Source organism: Podarcis tiliguerta (assembly GCF_965153285.1).
Source record: "Podarcis tiliguerta genome assembly, chromosome: 14".
Lineage (NCBI taxonomy): Eukaryota > Metazoa > Chordata > Lepidosauria > Squamata > Lacertidae > Podarcis > Podarcis tiliguerta.
The window spans coordinates 18173563-18192268 of record NC_139547.1 but is presented as its reverse complement, the minus strand read 5'-3'; the positions used below and the strand labels follow the sequence as shown (position 1 = coordinate 18192268).

The window sequence follows — 18706 nt, the reverse complement described above, 5'->3', positions numbered from 1 at the left end:
AAAAGTTTTTTGTGCTCCTCCCCCCCATGACCTTTCAATTGTCATTAGAATGAATGAATGAATGAACGAACACATGAATAAATGAATGAATGAATGTGGCCTTCCAAATGTTGTTGGACTCCAACTTCCATCAGCCAGCATGACCAATGTTCAGGGACGATGGGAGTTTTAGTCCGACATAATTTGATAATAATTTGTATTAGTTTTCAGTTACAACAATCCAATAATAGCCTCATTATAACAATGCAAAATTATAATACAATTACTAATAGCAATCATTCAGATGCCAAATTATATAATTTAGGTGCCCCCTCCGCATTCTAGAATTGCTGGTTTACTTTATTTCTGCATTCCAGAAATCTTATTAATTTCAATTACACTACAGTCAGAATAGCAATGTTAACGACTTCCATTCGTATCAACACATCAAATGATTTATAAACCTGCAGGTGAAGCATTCAAACTATATCCTTGTTCTTCCTGTGTGTGGCAATTATCCTGTCCTTGTAAAATATTATATCTGTCTTTTCCCAGTTGTTGCTGTTCTCCATCATGCCTTGGGCAGAGCTAATATCCCGTTGTGGTTTCAGAAATTCCCCATTGCTCCGTCCCGTGCTTCATTGTTTTGCAACTTTAAAAGCAGCTGCAAAAATCACACCGTCCCATTGAATATCCTGTTTTCGCCATTTTCCCTCTCAGCCTGGGAAGGAGAGTGATCTGCAAATAACTCAGTAATGAACATTACTGAGTCCAACATCATTTGAAGGGAAATGGGCGCCCTATTTCCACTGTAGTTCTTCAAGAGAGTTTTGTCTTTAGTTCTTTTCTGTCCCGATACCATTTATACACAGGTGTACGTTCCAAACTTTTTCAGAGGCGGAAAATTTGTATTCAGTGAAGCCAAATGACAATGTTTCAGAGTTCTCTTCTCACGAGCAAGTAGTCTTTCTATCGTCGATAGGCATGCCTGGAAATTATTTATCTGTATGAACCACTTGATCAAAAAATATTTCTCTTTGACTGGTGTGCAGATAAAACAACAGATAAACCAATGCTGAGATCCACAAACCCATGAATGTGCTGCCCCTTCATTTGTAACGTTAGCACAAGCAAACCTTTCAGAAATGGGCTTGCATGTTCCCCATTTCCTCCTCTTTCAAGGAGGAATTACCACCTGCTCCCTGTGTGTTTTCCCTTTCTTTCATTGGGAGCTGGACTGAGCATGTCTTAAAGGTTTGTTGAGCTGAGGGTGCTGCAGTGGTCCTAGGTGAAATTGGGGTATCCTGGATCACATTGTATGTTATAGCGACTCCAGTGTGTATATAATAATTGCTGCCTTTTCTGGTTCTGTAGAAGAAGGCTCCGGAAATCCAAGGATTGGTTGCTGAAGAGGTGGTAAGTAGTCTAACAGTGGTCTAAACCACTGAGCCTCTTGGGCTCATGATCTGAAGGGTTGGCGGTTCGAATCCCCATGACGGGATGAACTCCCGCTGCTCTGTCCCAGCTCCTGCCAACCTAGCAGTTCAAAAGCAAGCTGGTGCAAGTAGATAAATAGGTAGCGCTGCGGCAGGAAAGCAAATGACATTTCTGTGTGCTCTGGTTTCCATCACAGTGTCCTGTTGCGCCAGAATGTTGCTGGCCACATGACCTGGAAAGCTGTCGGTGGACAAATGCCGGCTCCCTCGGCCTGAAAGCGAGATGAGCGCTGCAACCCCATAGTCGCCTTTGACTGGACTTAACCGTCCAGGGGTCCTTTACCTTTACCTTTTTTTACAGTTCCTAGCATTATTTGGAGGAAACCATGACTGTTAAGGTGATATAACTGTTCTTGAAGTGAAGGGTATTGGTTGATGTGATCAGGGTCCTTTAACACAGATGAATTGTGCCATAACTATTGAGAAATTCTGAACATGCCATCTTGTTTGAAAAACACAACACACATCGCCGGATCACAGAAATGCCAGTAAACAAAAAAAGTAGACCACGCAAGGTGGAAGTCGGCCAATTCCTGCTGCAGCTTATCTGTAAAGGAAGCCTCTTATGAAAGAATTAACCATTTATCTGCTCTGAGACAGGCAGAATTGCAACAAACTTGAAGATCATATTCCTAAATGCTACCTCTTTACACCATTATTGCTTCTTGGTTGACAACCCGTGGGGTGGGGGGCAGCCAGCAGCCATTACAGGACTGGTTTGGACTTTGCAGCCTTAATTTCTGGCCCCTATTTTTGCTTTAGATGAGTGCAACGCTTATACCATGCATTGTCCTGTGTCTTGGACCTGGAGTGGCGCTATGAGACACATGCACTATTTTTGGAGTCCAGCCACTTTTACTGTAGGATAGAGGAGGTCCCCCAGTCTTCGTATCAAGTGATTGGTTAACATTCCAAAGAGGATAGCCAGAAATTGCTTGGCTTCGGAAAATCTCAGTGTATGGGGCAAGATGGGAAGTGGACTCTGGAAGTGGAATTGTTTAGACTTGCCTCTCTGCTTCATTACAGGATCCTCAAGTGCTTCTAAGCAGGCTTGAATCGAGGCTGATTCCCCCTGTTCTGTTGCTGAAGATCAGATCACCCAAACCATTTGCACGTATGAACTCTCCTTACCTTCTTCTGTTTACCTGTCTTTTCTGTTTCTGTGTTTTGTTGAAATAGTGCAACAGTAAAAATACAAAATGTAAAAGTAGTATGATAAATGCATGTATTAGGACCAACTAAAATGTACATAAATAAAACAACCCTCTCCTGCTGTGGTTCTCCAGCAATTGGTGTTCAGTGGCATGCTGTCTCTGGTCCTAGGATTTGAATTTTGCCATTGTGACTAGTTGCCACTGATACTCTCCATGTATTTGTCCAACCCCCTTCTAAAGCCATTTCTGTGGATGGTCATTCAAATTTCATTGTCTTATCTTTGCACACTGAAGAAATACTTCCTTTTGTCCATTCTGAATGTGCTACTACTGTTCAATTTCATGGGCTGATTGCAGGTTCTAGTATGGTGAGAGAGGGAGAAAAAGTTCTTTCTGTCCACCTTCTTTACACAAAGGATAAGTAAAGCATGTTTGGAGTGGTACAGTTTTATTTTTATTTTTTAAAGAAAGCCCCCGCCTCCAGGCACACAATCTAAAAAAATAAAATAGCAAGGGGAGTTGGAATGAAATGGGAACTTGGGGTGTGCGTGTTGTTTGGCAAGGCATGTTCATTGCACCTCCTTAGCCTGCAGGAAGTGGGGACATAAATATTAAGACTTTTGAGCCTGGATAGCTCAGTTGGTTAGACCATGGTGCTGATAACGCCAAGGTTGCAGGTTCGATCCCTGTATGGACCAGCTGCATATTCCTGCATTGCAGGGGGTTGGACTAGATGATCCTCAGGGTCCCTTCCACCTCTACAGTGCTATGATTCTGCTATGATTCATGCACTTCCTCCAACTTTCTCAAGTGCCTCTTCCACCATTAACAGGGAGTGTTTCCTTTGTCAGAAATGGAGAGCACTACCAGCATTGACCAGCAGAGGCCATCAGAGCCCAGAGCTGGTCTGTCTTTGCAATCCCTGCAGAACCCGGTCTTCTATACTGAACAACATTTAGTGCACCGAAAGAAAATAGAATGTTTTCAATTGATGCCTACTGTTTCTCCTTCCCTGATTAAAGGCCATTAGGAGGGGAGGATTCTCTCTCTAAAAAATGACCAGTGAGAATACAATGTGCAAATTTGCAACAGGTTTCCTGTCTAGGCTAGTAGGACATGACGTAGCCCTTTGTGACTGGTTCCTGCTGCGTATCAGACAAGGATTCTTCATGGCAAGGACACCATGACTGATTCTAACACTGTCTTGTATACATTTAAACTCAGCAAGCACATTTAAGCATCCCTATGAAGCCTTAATGAAGAGCGATGATGGCAGTGTGATTGGCTTGGGATACAACCATATGCTCAAGGAAAGCCAATGGGAGCGGCAGGAAGCAATATTTAGCAGCACTTTCCAACAGTATCTGGAGACAGAAGATGAGCTAGAGATCAAGGAGGAGAAACCCTGGTGAGTGGGGGGGTTGAATTACATCTAACATTTACTTCAATCTTCCATCCTTCTCATGCTCCTGGGAGCAACAAGACCCCCAGAGTTTATTTCGGCTGCAGTAGTAAAGCTGGAAAGATTCATCTCCAGCCCACCCTGGGTTCATGGGACAATATATTAATCAGTGGCTTGATTTCTTTCTATATACATAGGAATGTAAGGCTGTCGTCACGCTGCAGTTCACGTGGCTGCTGATAGGTGGCCACACCAGCTCCAGCGGGACGGCATGCAGGTGAGTGAGAAGTGCAGGCAGCCAGCAGCCCAGGTGAGCCATTTAACGGAGGGGCGGGGGGAGATGATTCACAGAACAGTATGGCAAACCAGTCTGTGAAGTGCCTTCCCCTTCTGTTAAATGCAGCTGCAGCGTAGTTTAATGTAGGGAGGGAGACGCTTCAGAAAACTACTCTCTGAAGTGCCTCCCCCTTCTTTAAAATGTGTGAGAAGTGGGTTGAGCTGTGACGGGGATAGGTGAGGTGGTGGGTAAGGTGTAAAAGGAATGGGGTTTGGTCAGATGCAAAGGCATCTAGGCTGGTGACTGGAAGTGGCTGCCGGAACCACGTAACACCAGTCTTGAAAGAGCTACATTGGCTCCCAGTATGTTTCTGAGCACAATTCAAAGAGTTGGTGCTGACCTTTAAAGCCCTAAATGGCCTTGGCCCAGTATACCTGAAGGAGTGTCTCCACCCCCATCGTTCAGCCTGAGGTCCAGCTCCAAGGGCCTTCTGGTGCTTTCCTCACTGCGAGAAGTGGGGTTACAGGGAACCAGGCAGAGGGCCTTCTCAGTAGTGGTGCCTGCATGTGGAATGCCCTCCCATCAGATGTCAAGGAAACAAACAACCGTCTGACTTTTAGAAGACATCTGAAGGCAGCCCTGTTTAGAGAAGTTATTAATGCCTGATGTTTTATTGTATTTTTAATATTTTGTCAGAAGCCGCCCAGGGTAGCTGGGGAAACCCAGCCAGAAGGGCAGGGTATAAATAAATTATTATTATTATTATTATTATTATTAGGCAGGAGGAGGTGGCCAGGTGTGGGGGTTGGCAGGTAGGTGGACGGACATGTGGAGTGAGCAGGGGTGGCAGCCCCTAGTATAATGTATACTTTAACAGGAAGTCACATTGCAATGTTTGTTGTTGCTTTTTGTGGTGGTTTAGCACAAACATTACTTATACCAGTGTCATTGACTATCTCTCTCCCCCCCCCGAACCTTTATATATATCCTATATGTTTTAAAATGATTTATTCTCTCTCTTTCTCTCTCTCCCTCCCCACCGCCCCTGGCCGCCATTTCAGCAATGCTATGTTCAATTTTCACTTGCCTGGCCGCACTTTGCCTGTTGGAACCGAATTCAGAGCTGAGCCAGGTAATTGTACTGCGGAAGTTCCTTCTGCAGAATTAGAGAGGCAAGCCTGAACAAAACTAGGTGGGGAACCTGGAACTTTGTGTCTGGGATTTGAAATTTGCATGGCCCACCCACCTCTGTTTTTGGCTTTCTCATTTTGCTCCCAGAATTGGGGAGAGGGGAGCTGCTGGGGTTCTCAAGTGCCTATCTTCCCTGTTGGTCCTTTATTTATTTCCTTCTCTTTCTCTTGTTCTCCAGATATGCCCATTGCTCTCAGCATTCACTGGAGCAGGAGCCACAACCTCTGCTACTACTTTCTCAGTCGCCCAGCAAAGGAGAAAATTGGTAATGCAGTGTGCAAGTAACAGCTGCAATTTTATTTGCATTGTCAAACCTCCTCATGATCCATCCCAGAAAGACTCTTCTCATCATATCTGCAACGGAACTGTGGCATTTTTAAGCTGAGCTTCGGCCTCCTACTCCTGCCACTTGTGGGCTCCCATCCCCTTGCTGCTTTCTCCACTGTAATGTCTAGTGTTCCCATGATACAATATTGCTGTTCAGAGACGCCAGTTTTGGCATAAGCCTAATCTGTCTGGCAGTGTAGTTCTGACCCTTGGCATGATGTAAGAGGGTCCACAATAGCCGTTCGGCCCTGTGTACTTGAAGGAACCTGTCACCCACCCCACCATCATTTAGCCTGGACACTGAAGTCCAGCTCGGAGGGCCTTCTGGTGGTTCCCTCATTGCGGGAAGGGAGGTTACAGGGAACCAGGCAGAGGGCCTTCTTGGTGGTGGCATACTGTTGTGTTTTGTATATTCTTTTGGAAGCCACCCAAGCGGCTGGGGCAACCTAGTCAGATGGGCAGGGTACCCCCCAGTGTGAAAAAAGATGTAGGGCCAACTCATAGGAGGCTGGATTCTTTTATTTATAATAGTTTTATTAAATTTTTAATTTTACATTTCCAAATAAACATTTTACAAACTTTAAAATATACAATGGCATCCCTTCTTCTCTTTCCATGGTTCATTTTACATATCATACATCCCTGCATATTTTACTATAACCATTCAAATGAGTTTTCCATTTTACATCCACCAAAAATTATTTACTCTGTTGAATTTATCTTAATGCTGCCAGCGTTTTCAGTTGCATACAGTTATTTTCCATATATTCAGTAAATGTTTTCCAGCCTTCTTTAAATGTACCATACATTCTTCTTCCTCTCTTATTCTATATGTTCAATCTGCAAGTCCTGCATATTCTGTCAGCTTAAGTTGCCAATCCTTTTTAGTTGGGACCTTGCTCACTTTCCAATATGAGGCTGGGTTCAGCATGCTGGTCACCTTGGTGCTCTGGGCACAGGGGGGAAACAGTGCATAAATGAAGGGTTGTTGTTTAGTCGTTCAGTCGTGTCTGACTCTTCGTGACCCCATGGACCAGAGCACGCCAGGCACTCCTGTCTTCCACTGCCACCCGCAGTTTGGTCAGACTCATGTTTGTAGCTTCGAGAACACTGTCTAACCATCTCGTCCTCTGTCGTCCCCTTCTCCTTGTGCCCTCCATCTTTCCCAGCATCAGGGTCTTTTCCAGGGAGTCTTTTCTTCTCATGAGGTGGCCAAAGTATTGGAGCCTCAGCTTCACAATCTGTCCTTTTAGTGAGCACTCAGGGCTGATTTCCTTAAGAATGGATGCGTTTGATCTTCTTGCAGTCCATGGGACTCTCAAGAGTCTCCTCCAACACCATAATTCAAGCAAAAGGCACTGTCTCTTTCCTTCCTGCAGGCCCCATCATTCATCAGCTCTTTCATTCCTTTCCAGATTCTGATCCAAAACCGGACATGGTTTGGCCCTGTGCCTCTCCACTCACGTACTCAGCCGTCACACCTTGCTCCTCTTACCTGGCTTTTGCTTGCGAAGATGGAACCATTACGGTTTGGGAAAAATCTATTGGTGAGCCTTGCCAGCTTTCATGAGATTGCCATGGGGCTATTCCCTTGCCAACCATAAGCGAAGGCACTTGGTGAATTTAAAAAAGGGGAGTTCTAGAAATGAGGCACCACAACCAAAAATGTCCTGGTGGGGGTGGCACCCTGAGCATGGTGTCCAAAGATCTTAATGATTGGGCCAATCCATGTGGGAAATGGGGTCCTCCCTTAAAGAGGGCACATGTTGCAGTGAGATCTGGCAACCTAACCCTGTATTGTGGGTGGGTACGCTTGGATAGCCACAACACCCGATCGGTAGGTTCCTTAATGTAGGGTTCAGTCAGGCCAATGGGACGCAGGCTAAACAGATCAAGGGACCTATATATACCTATGCATGTGACCCAGAGCTTCCTCTTTCAGTGCGTTCATCAGAACACCCGCCCACCTCTCCCTATATTTAGGGCTTGTGTGCTTGACCTTGCTATGCCGTCGTGTGTCGTCTGTCATTGAGACAGGAGCACAGCAGGAATTTCCCCACTTGGCTGATTGGCTGTTGCCATTTGGATTTCGCCTGCCGCATAGCAAATAGTCACAGCGTAAGGTTGCGGATAGGCTCTGGTTCAGGTGATAGGGATGGGAGAACGCTCTTGCCATCCCTATGTGAAGGGTATTCCATTAAAGGAATTCAGGGACTCAATGGTTTGGTCAACCCCTGTGAGCGGGTTGTGCCCGTGCCTCAGTCCAGGGGAGCATTTGGGTGGCGGAGATAGCCTGTTCCTGGCTTTCCACTTATCCAGGTGTTCACCCTTGGCTGACTTATGCTGGTGCCCTGGGTCAGCGCTACCTGCAATGGTGCAGGGAGCTAGTTGAACCAAAGCCTATGCAACCAGTCACTTGCTGCAATCAATATAGTTGTGGCCTAAATTCTGCCAAAAACCAAACCAAAATTTGAGTCTTGTCTGAATTAATTTAAGGAGGAGGTTTAAAGGTCTAAACACGCAACAGCCATGAACCTCCAAGTACTCTGGACCCAGGTTGTTTAAGGATTTGTAGGCCAGGCTTCAGCAGTTTGAGGGGAAAAACGGCCATTCCATCAGCTCTGACAGGAGACCAGTTTTGTTTGATTTCTCTTCTCCCTGAACTGTTTCCATTCCAGCTAGCCACTATAATAACTCCTGTGTAACTTTAAGAATTGGCGCGTGGCTTTGTTAGTTTTCTTTCCCCTTTCGTATCATGTATTTTAGATTATTAGACTGTAGGTGAGCACGCTTCTTGTTTTTACCGATCTCATGTAACGATAAGCCAGCCACTCTGGGAGCCTTTTTAGCTTAAGAGCAGGGTAAAAAACACTTTAAATAAATAAAAGCTTGCACTTTGAATTGTGCCTGGAAACAAGTGGGTAAACTAAGAAATATAAAGAAACACATCTTCTAATATGCTACAGCATGTGATAGATGTGGGCTGGCCAGCAAATTGCAAAATCCAAGCATTGGATAAGTGTGGCTCTCAGATGTGAAGAATGGTTGCTGTCAGGTCACACCCACCCACCTATCAGCCAGTCTAGTGGAAACCACCTGTCTTATCTTGGCCAGGAGGATCCTGCTGTCATTCCTGTTCTCCCTCTGTGATGTTTATGCTTTCCTAGGGTTCCCGTTGTCTGTGACTGTGCTCCCTGAGGGATACGTTATACGAAGCATCCAGTTCATGCCATGTTTACCCTCACTCTGCGAGAAAGCGCCTGGCTCCAGTGAAGTTCTTGCGAGCACCAAAGTGAAGCTTCTGGTGTTGTGCACAGATGGGTCTCTCCACATGATTACATCGGGGGCCAAAGAATTTGACACCAAGCTGCTGGGGTACGGATGAGGCAGGATCCTGGCTGTTTACAGACCCAGAACCTTGTTTGAAGGGTGGGAGAGGTTCTCCTATTGAGAGGACGCTTTAGCCCAGGCCCTCCAAAGACAAATAGGGCTGCGTACCTTGTCTTCCACTCCGGTACTTCCCGGAAGAAGAGGGTGCTTCATTTTCTAGTCCTCTTTTTATTGGAGTTGGTTGGGACTACTCTGGTTCCAAGAGAGTATTGGGAGTTGGAATTCATAGTTGTGGCTGGAAAATACCACCCAGAGGGACAAGGGAAGGCCACTTGGGATACAAGGGGGAGGGAAACAGAGCATAAGTAGGTAAGAGCAGGTGCAGATAAACTAAGTGACCTCTAACAAGATAATCCTGAAGGCCAAGGAACTGGGTGAAATGTGGAAGTCCAGTTTCTCATTAATTAAAATGAATACCTCCACTCCTAGAGTTTTAAAGCATTTAGAGGAAGTTCCTGATATATTCTCAGGATTTCACCCAGCAATCCTGACTGACAACACAGTGTGGTTTTTTTTGAGGGGGCGGGTTGCTTGTTTTTTGAGAAATGAAACCGAAGTGGAAATCTGAGACTTGTGTTGTTTAAAAATGATAATAAAATAAAAGAACACATCAGGCTATGTCTGCTGGAGGCAATGACTTTTGAACATTGTAGAACACTCTGTTGGCCTCATTTGCAATATGAAGCAAAACCAAACCATTTCCCCAGAATAGTTATGTGAATCCACCTCTCTGCTCTCACTGATGTGCTTTCCCCGCAAAATGCCCAAAGAAGAAATGCACAAAGAGTAACACAAACTTGGGTTTCTTTCTTAGGCCTGAGACTCCCAATCAGACCATCACTGCTATAGCAACCATTTCTTCCTTACCTGATACAGTGAGTGTTTTCTGATTACCTCCCATAATGTCTTCTGCATCTTCTGAATACCAGAATTGTGAAAGCAGTATTGCGGGTGGCCGGTGGGGGGGGGGGGAGAGAGGAGAGAGGAGATACTGTTTTAGTTAGATTAACACACCAAGATTAAGGTATCTGGGCATGAAATTTTCAGTTAAGACTTACAATTTCTTGTGGGTAGAGTATGGATGCTGTATAGACAGCTAGCCCATAGAAGTGTGTGGGCAGCCATAACACATCTAAACTGGGGCCTAGAGTAGTTGTCAGACTTAACCCCCCCCCCCCACTATCCACATAAACTATGCTTGTATACTTAAAAGCACACAAAACCAAAAGGTCAGTAGCCCTAACAGGGGCTGTCCAGTCCAACAACAGTAGTGATCATCTGTCTACAGTTTATATTGAGTTGAACTGCTTTTCTCTCCATGTGGAGAACTGAGGCTAAGAAACTGAGTTTTCTCAGCATCAGTTAATACATTTTTGGCTGAAATAGGATTTGTACTTCTGCCTAGCCCTACATCTTTCATCCTCTGGATTTTGAGGGAAGGACGAAGCCAGACTGGTAGGCTTTGGCCCTGTTACATTGCACTGTTAAAATCCTGAAAAAATCTTCTGCTCAGCTGTGCCTGCAAATGTGAATCATAACCTACCTGGGGAAAAGCTGATCCCATCCAACAAAGTAGCTATGGAAACACTATCAGCTCGTTAGGTGGGTTTCTGTCATAAGTGATGAACTTTCATTATTCCAGGTGCTGCTTTTTTTCTGGGATGGCACGGTCATTCTGATGGACACCACCACAGAAGATTATATTTCCCAGTTCATCATGCCTCCCTCCTACAAGGTGGCAACTTCCTGGCAGCCCGTTTTTTCTGTGGATACTCAGGGCCAATACTTGCTCCTCCAAGGTAGGATCTCCTAGATACAAAAGGGAGCAGGCACTCAAAACTCAGAAATAGCACTTGAAGGCATTCAAGCCCTTCCCCCTGAAGTGGGAAGACCCCATAACATGCCTCAGGTGGTTAGCAAATGTCTTTCTATTGTGGTCTCTGCAGCATCACAGAGAACTCTTTAAGATGCCTGCTTGTTGTGCCCTAGCTTGGCTCAATCCAGGAGATGATGGATTAAAGCAAGGGACTTACTGGCATTGCAGGGCCGCATCTGATAGGGCAAAGTTAAAAGAGACTCTGCAGGATTACAACAGGCAAGGCAAAGCATGGCCTTTCAGGACCCTGGACAGGTAGCTGTGGCAGATGCCGGCTGAAACTTGCCCAAGGAGAGCTGTTACAGTGGTACCTCGGGTTACATGCGCTTCGTGTTACATACGCTTCAGGTTACAGACTCCGCTAACCCAGAAATAGTACCTCAGGTTAAGAACTTTGCTTCAGGATGAGAACAGAAATCGTGCTCCGGCGGTGCGGTGGCAGCAGGAGGCCCCATTAGCTAAAGTGGTGCTTCAGGCTAAGAACAGTTTCAGGTTAAGAACAGACCTCCGGAACGAATTAAGTACTTAACCCGCGGTACCACTGTATTTCAGTAGCATGCTGAGGCCCTGTGGTGGAGGCTGACTAGTCTGGACCTGCAGATAACTTGCTACCTCTGAGGTGCTTGTCAGTGTTTCTCAAAAGGGCTGTTGTCCGATTCAGCAGCCACCAACCCCTATTATGCGACTGAGTCTGAGGAGTTAAGTAAAGAGCCACACAATCTGGACTCTATGAGGGCAGAAGGAAAGTTGCTTCTTGGGCGATGCCTCCTCCCACTGAGTCTTCCTCTGACCTGGGAAGATGGGGGAATTGAGGCTGGAGAACATAATACTGTTCGGCAGCCCTGTTTAGGGAACTTTTTAGTGTTTGAAGTTTTATTCTGTTTTTAGTGTTCTGTTGGGAGCTCCCCAGAGTGTCTGGGGAAACCCAGCCAGATGGGCAGGGTATAAATAATAAAATTATTATTATTATTATTATTATTATTATTATTATTATTATTATTATTATTATCATTATTTAATTATCATCATGCCCTCTCTCCTTTTCCCTTCCCCCACTTCTACCATTCTATTTTTCTTACGTCCTGTTTAAAAGAAAAGGATTGCTTATGTTTTCTTCAGGAATCTCTAGTACAGTGGTACCTCAGGTTATATACGCTTCAGGTTACATACTCCGCTAACCCAGAAATAGTACCTTGCGTTAAGAACTTTGCTTCAGGATGAGAACAGAAATCATGCTCCGGCGGCGCAGCGGCAGCAGGAGGCCCCATTAGCTAAAGTGGTGCTTCAGGTTAAGAACAGTTTCAGGTTAAGAACGGACCTCCAGAACCAATTAAGTACTTAACCCGAGGTACCACTTTATATATCACAACACACATATGGGAAGAAGGCCAAGATCTGATAGACAGATGGGGTGGCCATGTGCCCTACTTTTCAGAGGTCAGACCTCAACTTGAAGGAGTCCTCTATTTGGAAGGCTGCCCAATTAAAGTTTGGTTAATGGTAAAAACAGAAGAAGTGAGGGCAGGAGCTTTGAAGCTGCCCAATAGAACACTTGAACAGGAAACAGAGCAAGGACACAGGTCACTTGCCCAGAGTCTTCCCTGATATGATGCAATATATTTCTATTTAAATCACAAGAATTGCTTCTAAATTTGCATCTCTCTCTCTCTCTCTCTCTCTCAATTAGTATTTGAAAATCTTTGCTTTCTTTAGTTCTCTTTTGCTGAAGCATTTCCTCTCTTTTGGCGATTTTGAGTTTTTGAATCATTTTTTAATTGATTGGTGGTTCACAAAAATCAGTTTAAGAACATAAAGCAAGCCTTCTAGATCAGGCCAATGTGCTCATTGAGTTCAGGATCCAGTTCTTACAGTGGCCAACCAGATGCTTCTACTAAAACTTCTGTAATTACAGAACCCCCCTTCCAAAATTTGCAACTTTTTTCGCTTTGTATCTGCACTGTAGACTGTTGTGGTATGTAAAATTTCCTGTGCGGCCCCATTGCCTTGCCGCCAGGTCACGTAGGAGAAATTAGATTGCCAAGTCAATGGTTTCAGCTGAAATGTGGCCAATTTGGTTCAACAGTGAGCATGCACAAAGCCCAACTCCAGCTGCCTTTGACCATATAGTTCAAGGCTGGAACTTTCATTAGCCCCAACTAGCCAGGACTGCTGAGAATTGTAGGGCAATGGCATCTCAAAGGCCACAGGTTCCCCATCTCTCGTTGGAAGACTCATGCCATGCATGTGCAAGATTGTAGTTCATAATATTTCCAGTCAAATTGCAAGTAACCCTCCCACCCTGTTTCTGAGGCAATGAAGCTTGCATGCAGCAATTTACAAGCTGAGTGACTTCCTTTCTGGTCTAATTCCTGGCTAATTAACAGTTCCCACTGTTGTAACCTCATGAACAAATGAAGGTGGCATATACCGTTAAACCCCTGACCCATCTAGTCCAGCAGTGTCTTCTCTGACTTGCAACGACTCTCCTGAGTCTTAGGCAAACGCCTTTCTTATTACTGGCTACCTGATCCTTTCAATTGGAGATGCTAGGGATTGTATCTGGGGCCTTCTGTATGCAAAATGTGCTCAGTTTGAGACTGCTGGGCTTTTTTGGTTCACAGGAAGTGAAAGTGAGCATCACATTTGTAAGTGACACAAAAAAGCCTGCCCGCCCCCACATGGTTCTTTCCAGTTCTTATCAGGTTCCTTTTAGTTGAGGGAATCTCCAAGGGAGAAATGTATCAATTAGCAGGCAGCGGACTTTCAGATATCCTATTGCAGTGATCCAGCACACCCGCTGTTTAATGTGGAATCTCCCTGTGTCTTCTCTCCTCTCTAGAAGTTTCCTGGTCCTATTTATTAAACTTTGCTGCTTGCACCTGGAGGCAAGAACCAAGAACCACTTTGCCAAGCTGATAAGCTTATCATATCAATGAATGATAAGGACTCAAAGACTCAAATTACTTTCAACAGTAGAATACAGTCATACCTTGGAAGTCAAATGGAATCTGTACCGGAAGTCCATTCGACTTCCAAAACGTTTGGAAGCCCAAGCACGGCTTCTGATTGGTAGCAGGAAGCTCCTGCAGCCAATTGGAAGCCGCGGACGCCCCATCAGATATTCGGCTTCCAAAAATAGTTTGCAAACTGGAACAGTCATTTCCTGGTTTGCGACTTTCAGGAGCCAAAACATTCGGGAGCTAAGCTGTTCAATTTCCAAGGTACGACTGTATGTGATTTAAAAACAATAACACATTAGTGGCATGCGACTCCTAACAAATTTCTCCCACGGGAGTACAGCCCCCAAAAGAGAAAAATAGTGCCCATCCCAACTTGTGTGTGTGTGTGTATTTCTCTCTTAGCAAGCTGTTTTCTTTCTGCCCACAGGGGTCAAGCAGCAAACTGAAACTATTTTCATCTTTGACTTCACAACTTACCCATTTATGGAAGCTTTCGCCCTGAAAGCTGAAGTGCAACCCGAAGCCTTAGCCGTAGTCCTACCCTGGGACAAGCGCTGTAACATCTTCCTAAAAGATAGGTAAGTTTCTTGAATCGGAGAAAGACCTGGAGCTGGCGAGCCATTTTTGCTCATATGATTGTGACAGGGGACCGGAGCAGGAATGTTCTCTGGCGAGATCAGCACCCTACATAGCAGCGTTAGACTCTCAAACAAACTCGGTGCATCCCGACTCTCCTCTGGCATAGCACCAAGGACATAAGGAAAACATATATTCTGTTTAACCTGAGTTCAAGGTGCTGATACAGACATGCACATCTACACACAGCTTGGGGCCCAGGATACCTGGAATATAATCTCACCCATCACATACCCAACCAGTTGCTTCACCAGTCTGCAGGAGGGCAGATACCATATAATCCGGATGTCCGTTCTGGGATTTAGGCATATAGTGTGGCAACAACCCTTCCCCTCCCTCCCATTCCATGTCCAACAAGTGCTGTCTCTATTGACTTTTGGGTGCCTCTTGGAGACCTTCCGTTCCCAACAAGCCTTTTATGTGGATACTTTTATCCCAGCTTTTTTTTGCACTGGACTTGAAATTGTTTTCATAAACGATTTTATTGCTGATGTAAAAACTGATGTTAATTGCTTCAGGATGTTTCAGGGGAAGCAATTCATAAATGAAATAAACAATCCACAGAATAGTAGCCACTGTTAATGGAGCAACGGGGTGTACCCCAGGTCCCAAGATTTCCAGATTTAATAGCAGCCATATGCCTATAGATTAGTACTTGCCTTGACAGTTCAATGCTTTTGGGAGGAGGTGCCGCTGTATACTTTGGGTGCAGTAGAGAAGACTTGTGATCTCCTCGGATAAACTATGTATCAAGCCCCAATTTCAGGGAAAATTGTATACTGCATTTATTGTGATGTGTTCCACAGGGTGCAATTTGTTTGTAATGCCATCAGATGGCAGTACAACATGATCCACACAGATGAGCACCATGAAACTTTATACTGAGTATTCCCTATTCTGAGGGCTAAATTGGCCTATACTGCTGTCCTGGTCTCCTTTGAGAGGAAAGATATAATTTGAATTCATAATAATAATAGTAATAGTAATTTTATTTACTCATGCTTTTATACTGCTTATCCAGTTGTGTCCTCTAGGTGGTTGACAGCATGTTTTTTTTTTAAAAAAAATATTTATTAGAAGTTTAGAAATTACAGAAAAGAGAAAAAGGAAGAAGAAGAAACAATAAAAAATTTAACTAAACATACATTACAATTACAATAAAAAGGCAATACAACAATACAAAAAAAGAAAAGAAATAAAGAAAAAAACAACACATTAGACACACACATCCAATATTCTATATCTTTACCTTTCATTAACTTGTTTCATCGACCTCCTCACACCTCCCTTTTTTGTATTCTATTTCAATTAACTATTTCAGCAAATTCTTTCCATCTTACTCGATTTTTGTTCTATAATTTATTTTAACGGTCTAACCTTCAATTTTTCATTTTATCCCGTTATCAATCCACTTTTACTTAATTCTTTATTACATTTCTGCTAAAACCATATAGCTTCATTCTAGCATCCTTCTAACATTCATTAATTTTACAATGTTTTTGTAAATAAACTTTAATTTTTTTCCAATCTTCTTCCACCGACTCTTCTCCCTGATCTCGGATTCTGCCAGTCATTTCCGCCAGTTCCATATAATCCATCAACTTCATCTGCCATTCTTCCCTGGTGGGTAGATCTTGTGTCTGGTTGACAGCATGTTAAAACCAATGCAACAATAATATGAAACAACCAAAACCGGTTAAAATGGTACGAGGAGGTGATGAGGATTAATTGCATTATTTATAAAAGTTTTTATATGTCTCGTTTTTACATTTGTCCTGATCACTTACTTTTATGTGGCTGTTATAAAAATGAACAAATGTGAATCACTTTGAGAACTTGAAAGTGAGAACTACGAAGGATAAGCCTTACTTACAGTGTTGGGGAGCACCATTTTGACTTAACTCCTTATCGCTTAACCATCTGGCACTGAGTGAATGAGGCATGGCAAAGTGGGCTCAGGCAGGAGCCCAGGGAGATGGAATCTCTGTCTTTGTCTCGTTGCCAGCTTGCAGCGGCTGTCCACAATTAGCCAACAGATTCCCGAGTGCTGGAGCCTGCTGAAGAACTGTGCAAAATCCTTAGCAAAGGGAGAGTCACAAGAAGTGATAGAGGAAGAGGAGACTAGGTGAGTTGGTCACTCTCAGAGGCTGATTTTGTGTTGCTGTATCTTTCATCAACCCATGCCTGTCATCTTAATGACAGCTGCTTATCCATCCTTTGCCAGTCCAGGCGATTTCCTAAAGCAGGTAATTTTGCTGTCATGAGGAGCTGTTTACCCTTTTGCCTCCTGCTAGGAAGGATGTTATTGACCAGTTAGTGTTAGAAAAATGTCTGTGTCTCATGGTCCTCTGCCTGGTTCCCTGTAACTTCACTTCTTGCAGTGACGGAACCGCCAGAAGGCCCTCGGTGCTAGATCTCAGTGTCCAGGCTGAACGGTGGGGGTGGAGATGCTCCTTCAGGGATACTGGGCCAAGGCCGTTTAGGGCAAGCACTTCAGTGATACAAAAGGAAGTTAGAGGGACACATTTTTTAAATATTTAAGAACCATCAAAAGCATTTTGAAACAATAAGCACAGTGAAACATTAAAACTTAAAAACAGAGATAATGTAAAGGTAAAGGGACCCCTGACCGTTAGGTACAGTCACGGACGACTCTGGGGATGCGACGCTCATCTTGCTTTAGTGGCCGAGGGAGCCAGCGTGCAGCTTCCAGGTCATGTGGCCAGCATGACTAAGCCGCTTCCGGCGAACCAGAGCAGCGCACAGAAACGCCATTTACCTTCCCGCCGGAGCAGTACCTATTTATCTACTTGCACTTTGTTGTGCTTTCGAACTGTTTGGTTGGCAGGAGCAGAGACCGAGCAACGGGAGCTCACCCCGTCACGGGGATTCGAACCGCCTACCTTCTGATCGGCAAGCCCTAGGCTCTGTGGTTTAGACCACAGCACCACCTGCGTCCCAAAAACAGAGGTGTAGACTTCAAATGATAAAATCAAAACCTTTGAGCTGAGTCCTGTAGGATAATTGGCAGCTCTTGGGTTACCATGAAGGGTTGTGCTAAACTAGGGTTGCCATATTTCATTAAGTGAAAATCCAGACACAAAAGTTGTGTCCAGATATGTATGGGAAATTCCAGACATATGGCAGCCCTAGCTATACCCATTTCCTGTCCCTTGTGAGCACAGTGCCTAAAAGTGCAGCCAACTTCTAGTTTCAAAACCCTACTCTGGGTTCTTCCTTGCTTCCAGCTCCAATGCACTGCACTTGCTCCAGCCCAGAGACCTCTGGAAAGCTTAAATGGTATAGCGACTGTGGGTGTGCCTGCATACATTTCCCTCCCAGCCTTGCATATGGCAGCTATTAAATCAGCAGTTAATTCTGCTTTCGTGCTCTAACTTCTTTCCCAGGGATACTGAAGAGCCATGACTCATCGGCCGGCACACTAGTCAGAGGACTCAGTGATGAGCCAATGAATTACATTCTGCGCTTTGAGGAATTCCGGCTGTGAGCGTAACTTGGCTATTTTGTCCCATAACCTTTTTTTGGATCCTTTCAAAGAGCACCCGATCCACCATCACAAGCCTTCAGGCTCTGAACCCAATAGGTAATGAGTTCCAAAACGGGAATAGACTGTCAAGCTTAAAGGGCAAACCTTGTTAAAATGTAATTAATGTCAGAGAAGGGCAAGGGGGAAGTGGAGCAAAATACAGGAGACATAGGCAAAGATACTGGGAAACTGGAATATGTGGTGCTACAGAATATTGAAGAAATCTCTGCAAGTGCGCTAAGTCTACTGTCTCTTCCATCACCGCCTCCTCATCTGCTCAGAACCTGAACCTATAGATAGGGCCTAGGTTTGATTGCTTTTTAATTCTTGCATGGCACCTACCAGTATTTGACATCTTAAAAATGAACAGTACTGCTACTACAATACAGCAAATAAATATCAGAAGACACTATGTTCACTTTGTTAATATGGGAACCTTACATGCAAATAAATTGCAGAGGAGCAAGAAAA

The 18706-nt window shown here is 44.4% G+C and overlaps 1 protein-coding gene and 1 long non-coding RNA gene across 4 annotated transcripts in view; both read left to right on the top strand.

Annotated features, from left to right (window-relative positions):
- Window positions 1–18706, top strand: part of WDR93 (WD repeat domain 93) — a 25755-nt gene extending 7049 nt beyond the window's left edge. For all 3 annotated transcript variants that reach the window (XM_083412005.1, XM_083412006.1, XM_083412004.1), the window contains exons 7-18: window positions 1354–1395; window positions 2502–2589; window positions 3854–4037; window positions 5370–5440; window positions 5678–5764; window positions 7242–7373; window positions 8994–9201; window positions 10031–10091; window positions 10859–11015; window positions 14480–14630; window positions 16694–16813; window positions 18096–18706. In XM_083412005.1, the coding sequence (XP_083268131.1) occupies window positions 1354–1395; window positions 2502–2589; window positions 3854–4037; window positions 5370–5440; window positions 5678–5764; window positions 7242–7373; window positions 8994–9201; window positions 10031–10091; window positions 10859–11015; window positions 14480–14630; window positions 16694–16813; window positions 18096–18114 (1320 nt within the window). In that variant the 3' untranslated portion in view covers window positions 18115–18706. The remainder of the gene's footprint in view (window positions 1–1353; window positions 1396–2501; window positions 2590–3853; window positions 4038–5369; window positions 5441–5677; window positions 5765–7241; window positions 7374–8993; window positions 9202–10030; window positions 10092–10858; window positions 11016–14479; window positions 14631–16693; window positions 16814–18095) is intronic.
- On the top strand, window positions 15607–16450 carry LOC310663919. The gene is made up of 2 exons (XR_014504674.1): window positions 15607–15713; window positions 16320–16450. It is a non-coding gene; the product is annotated as an uncharacterized lncRNA (long non-coding RNA).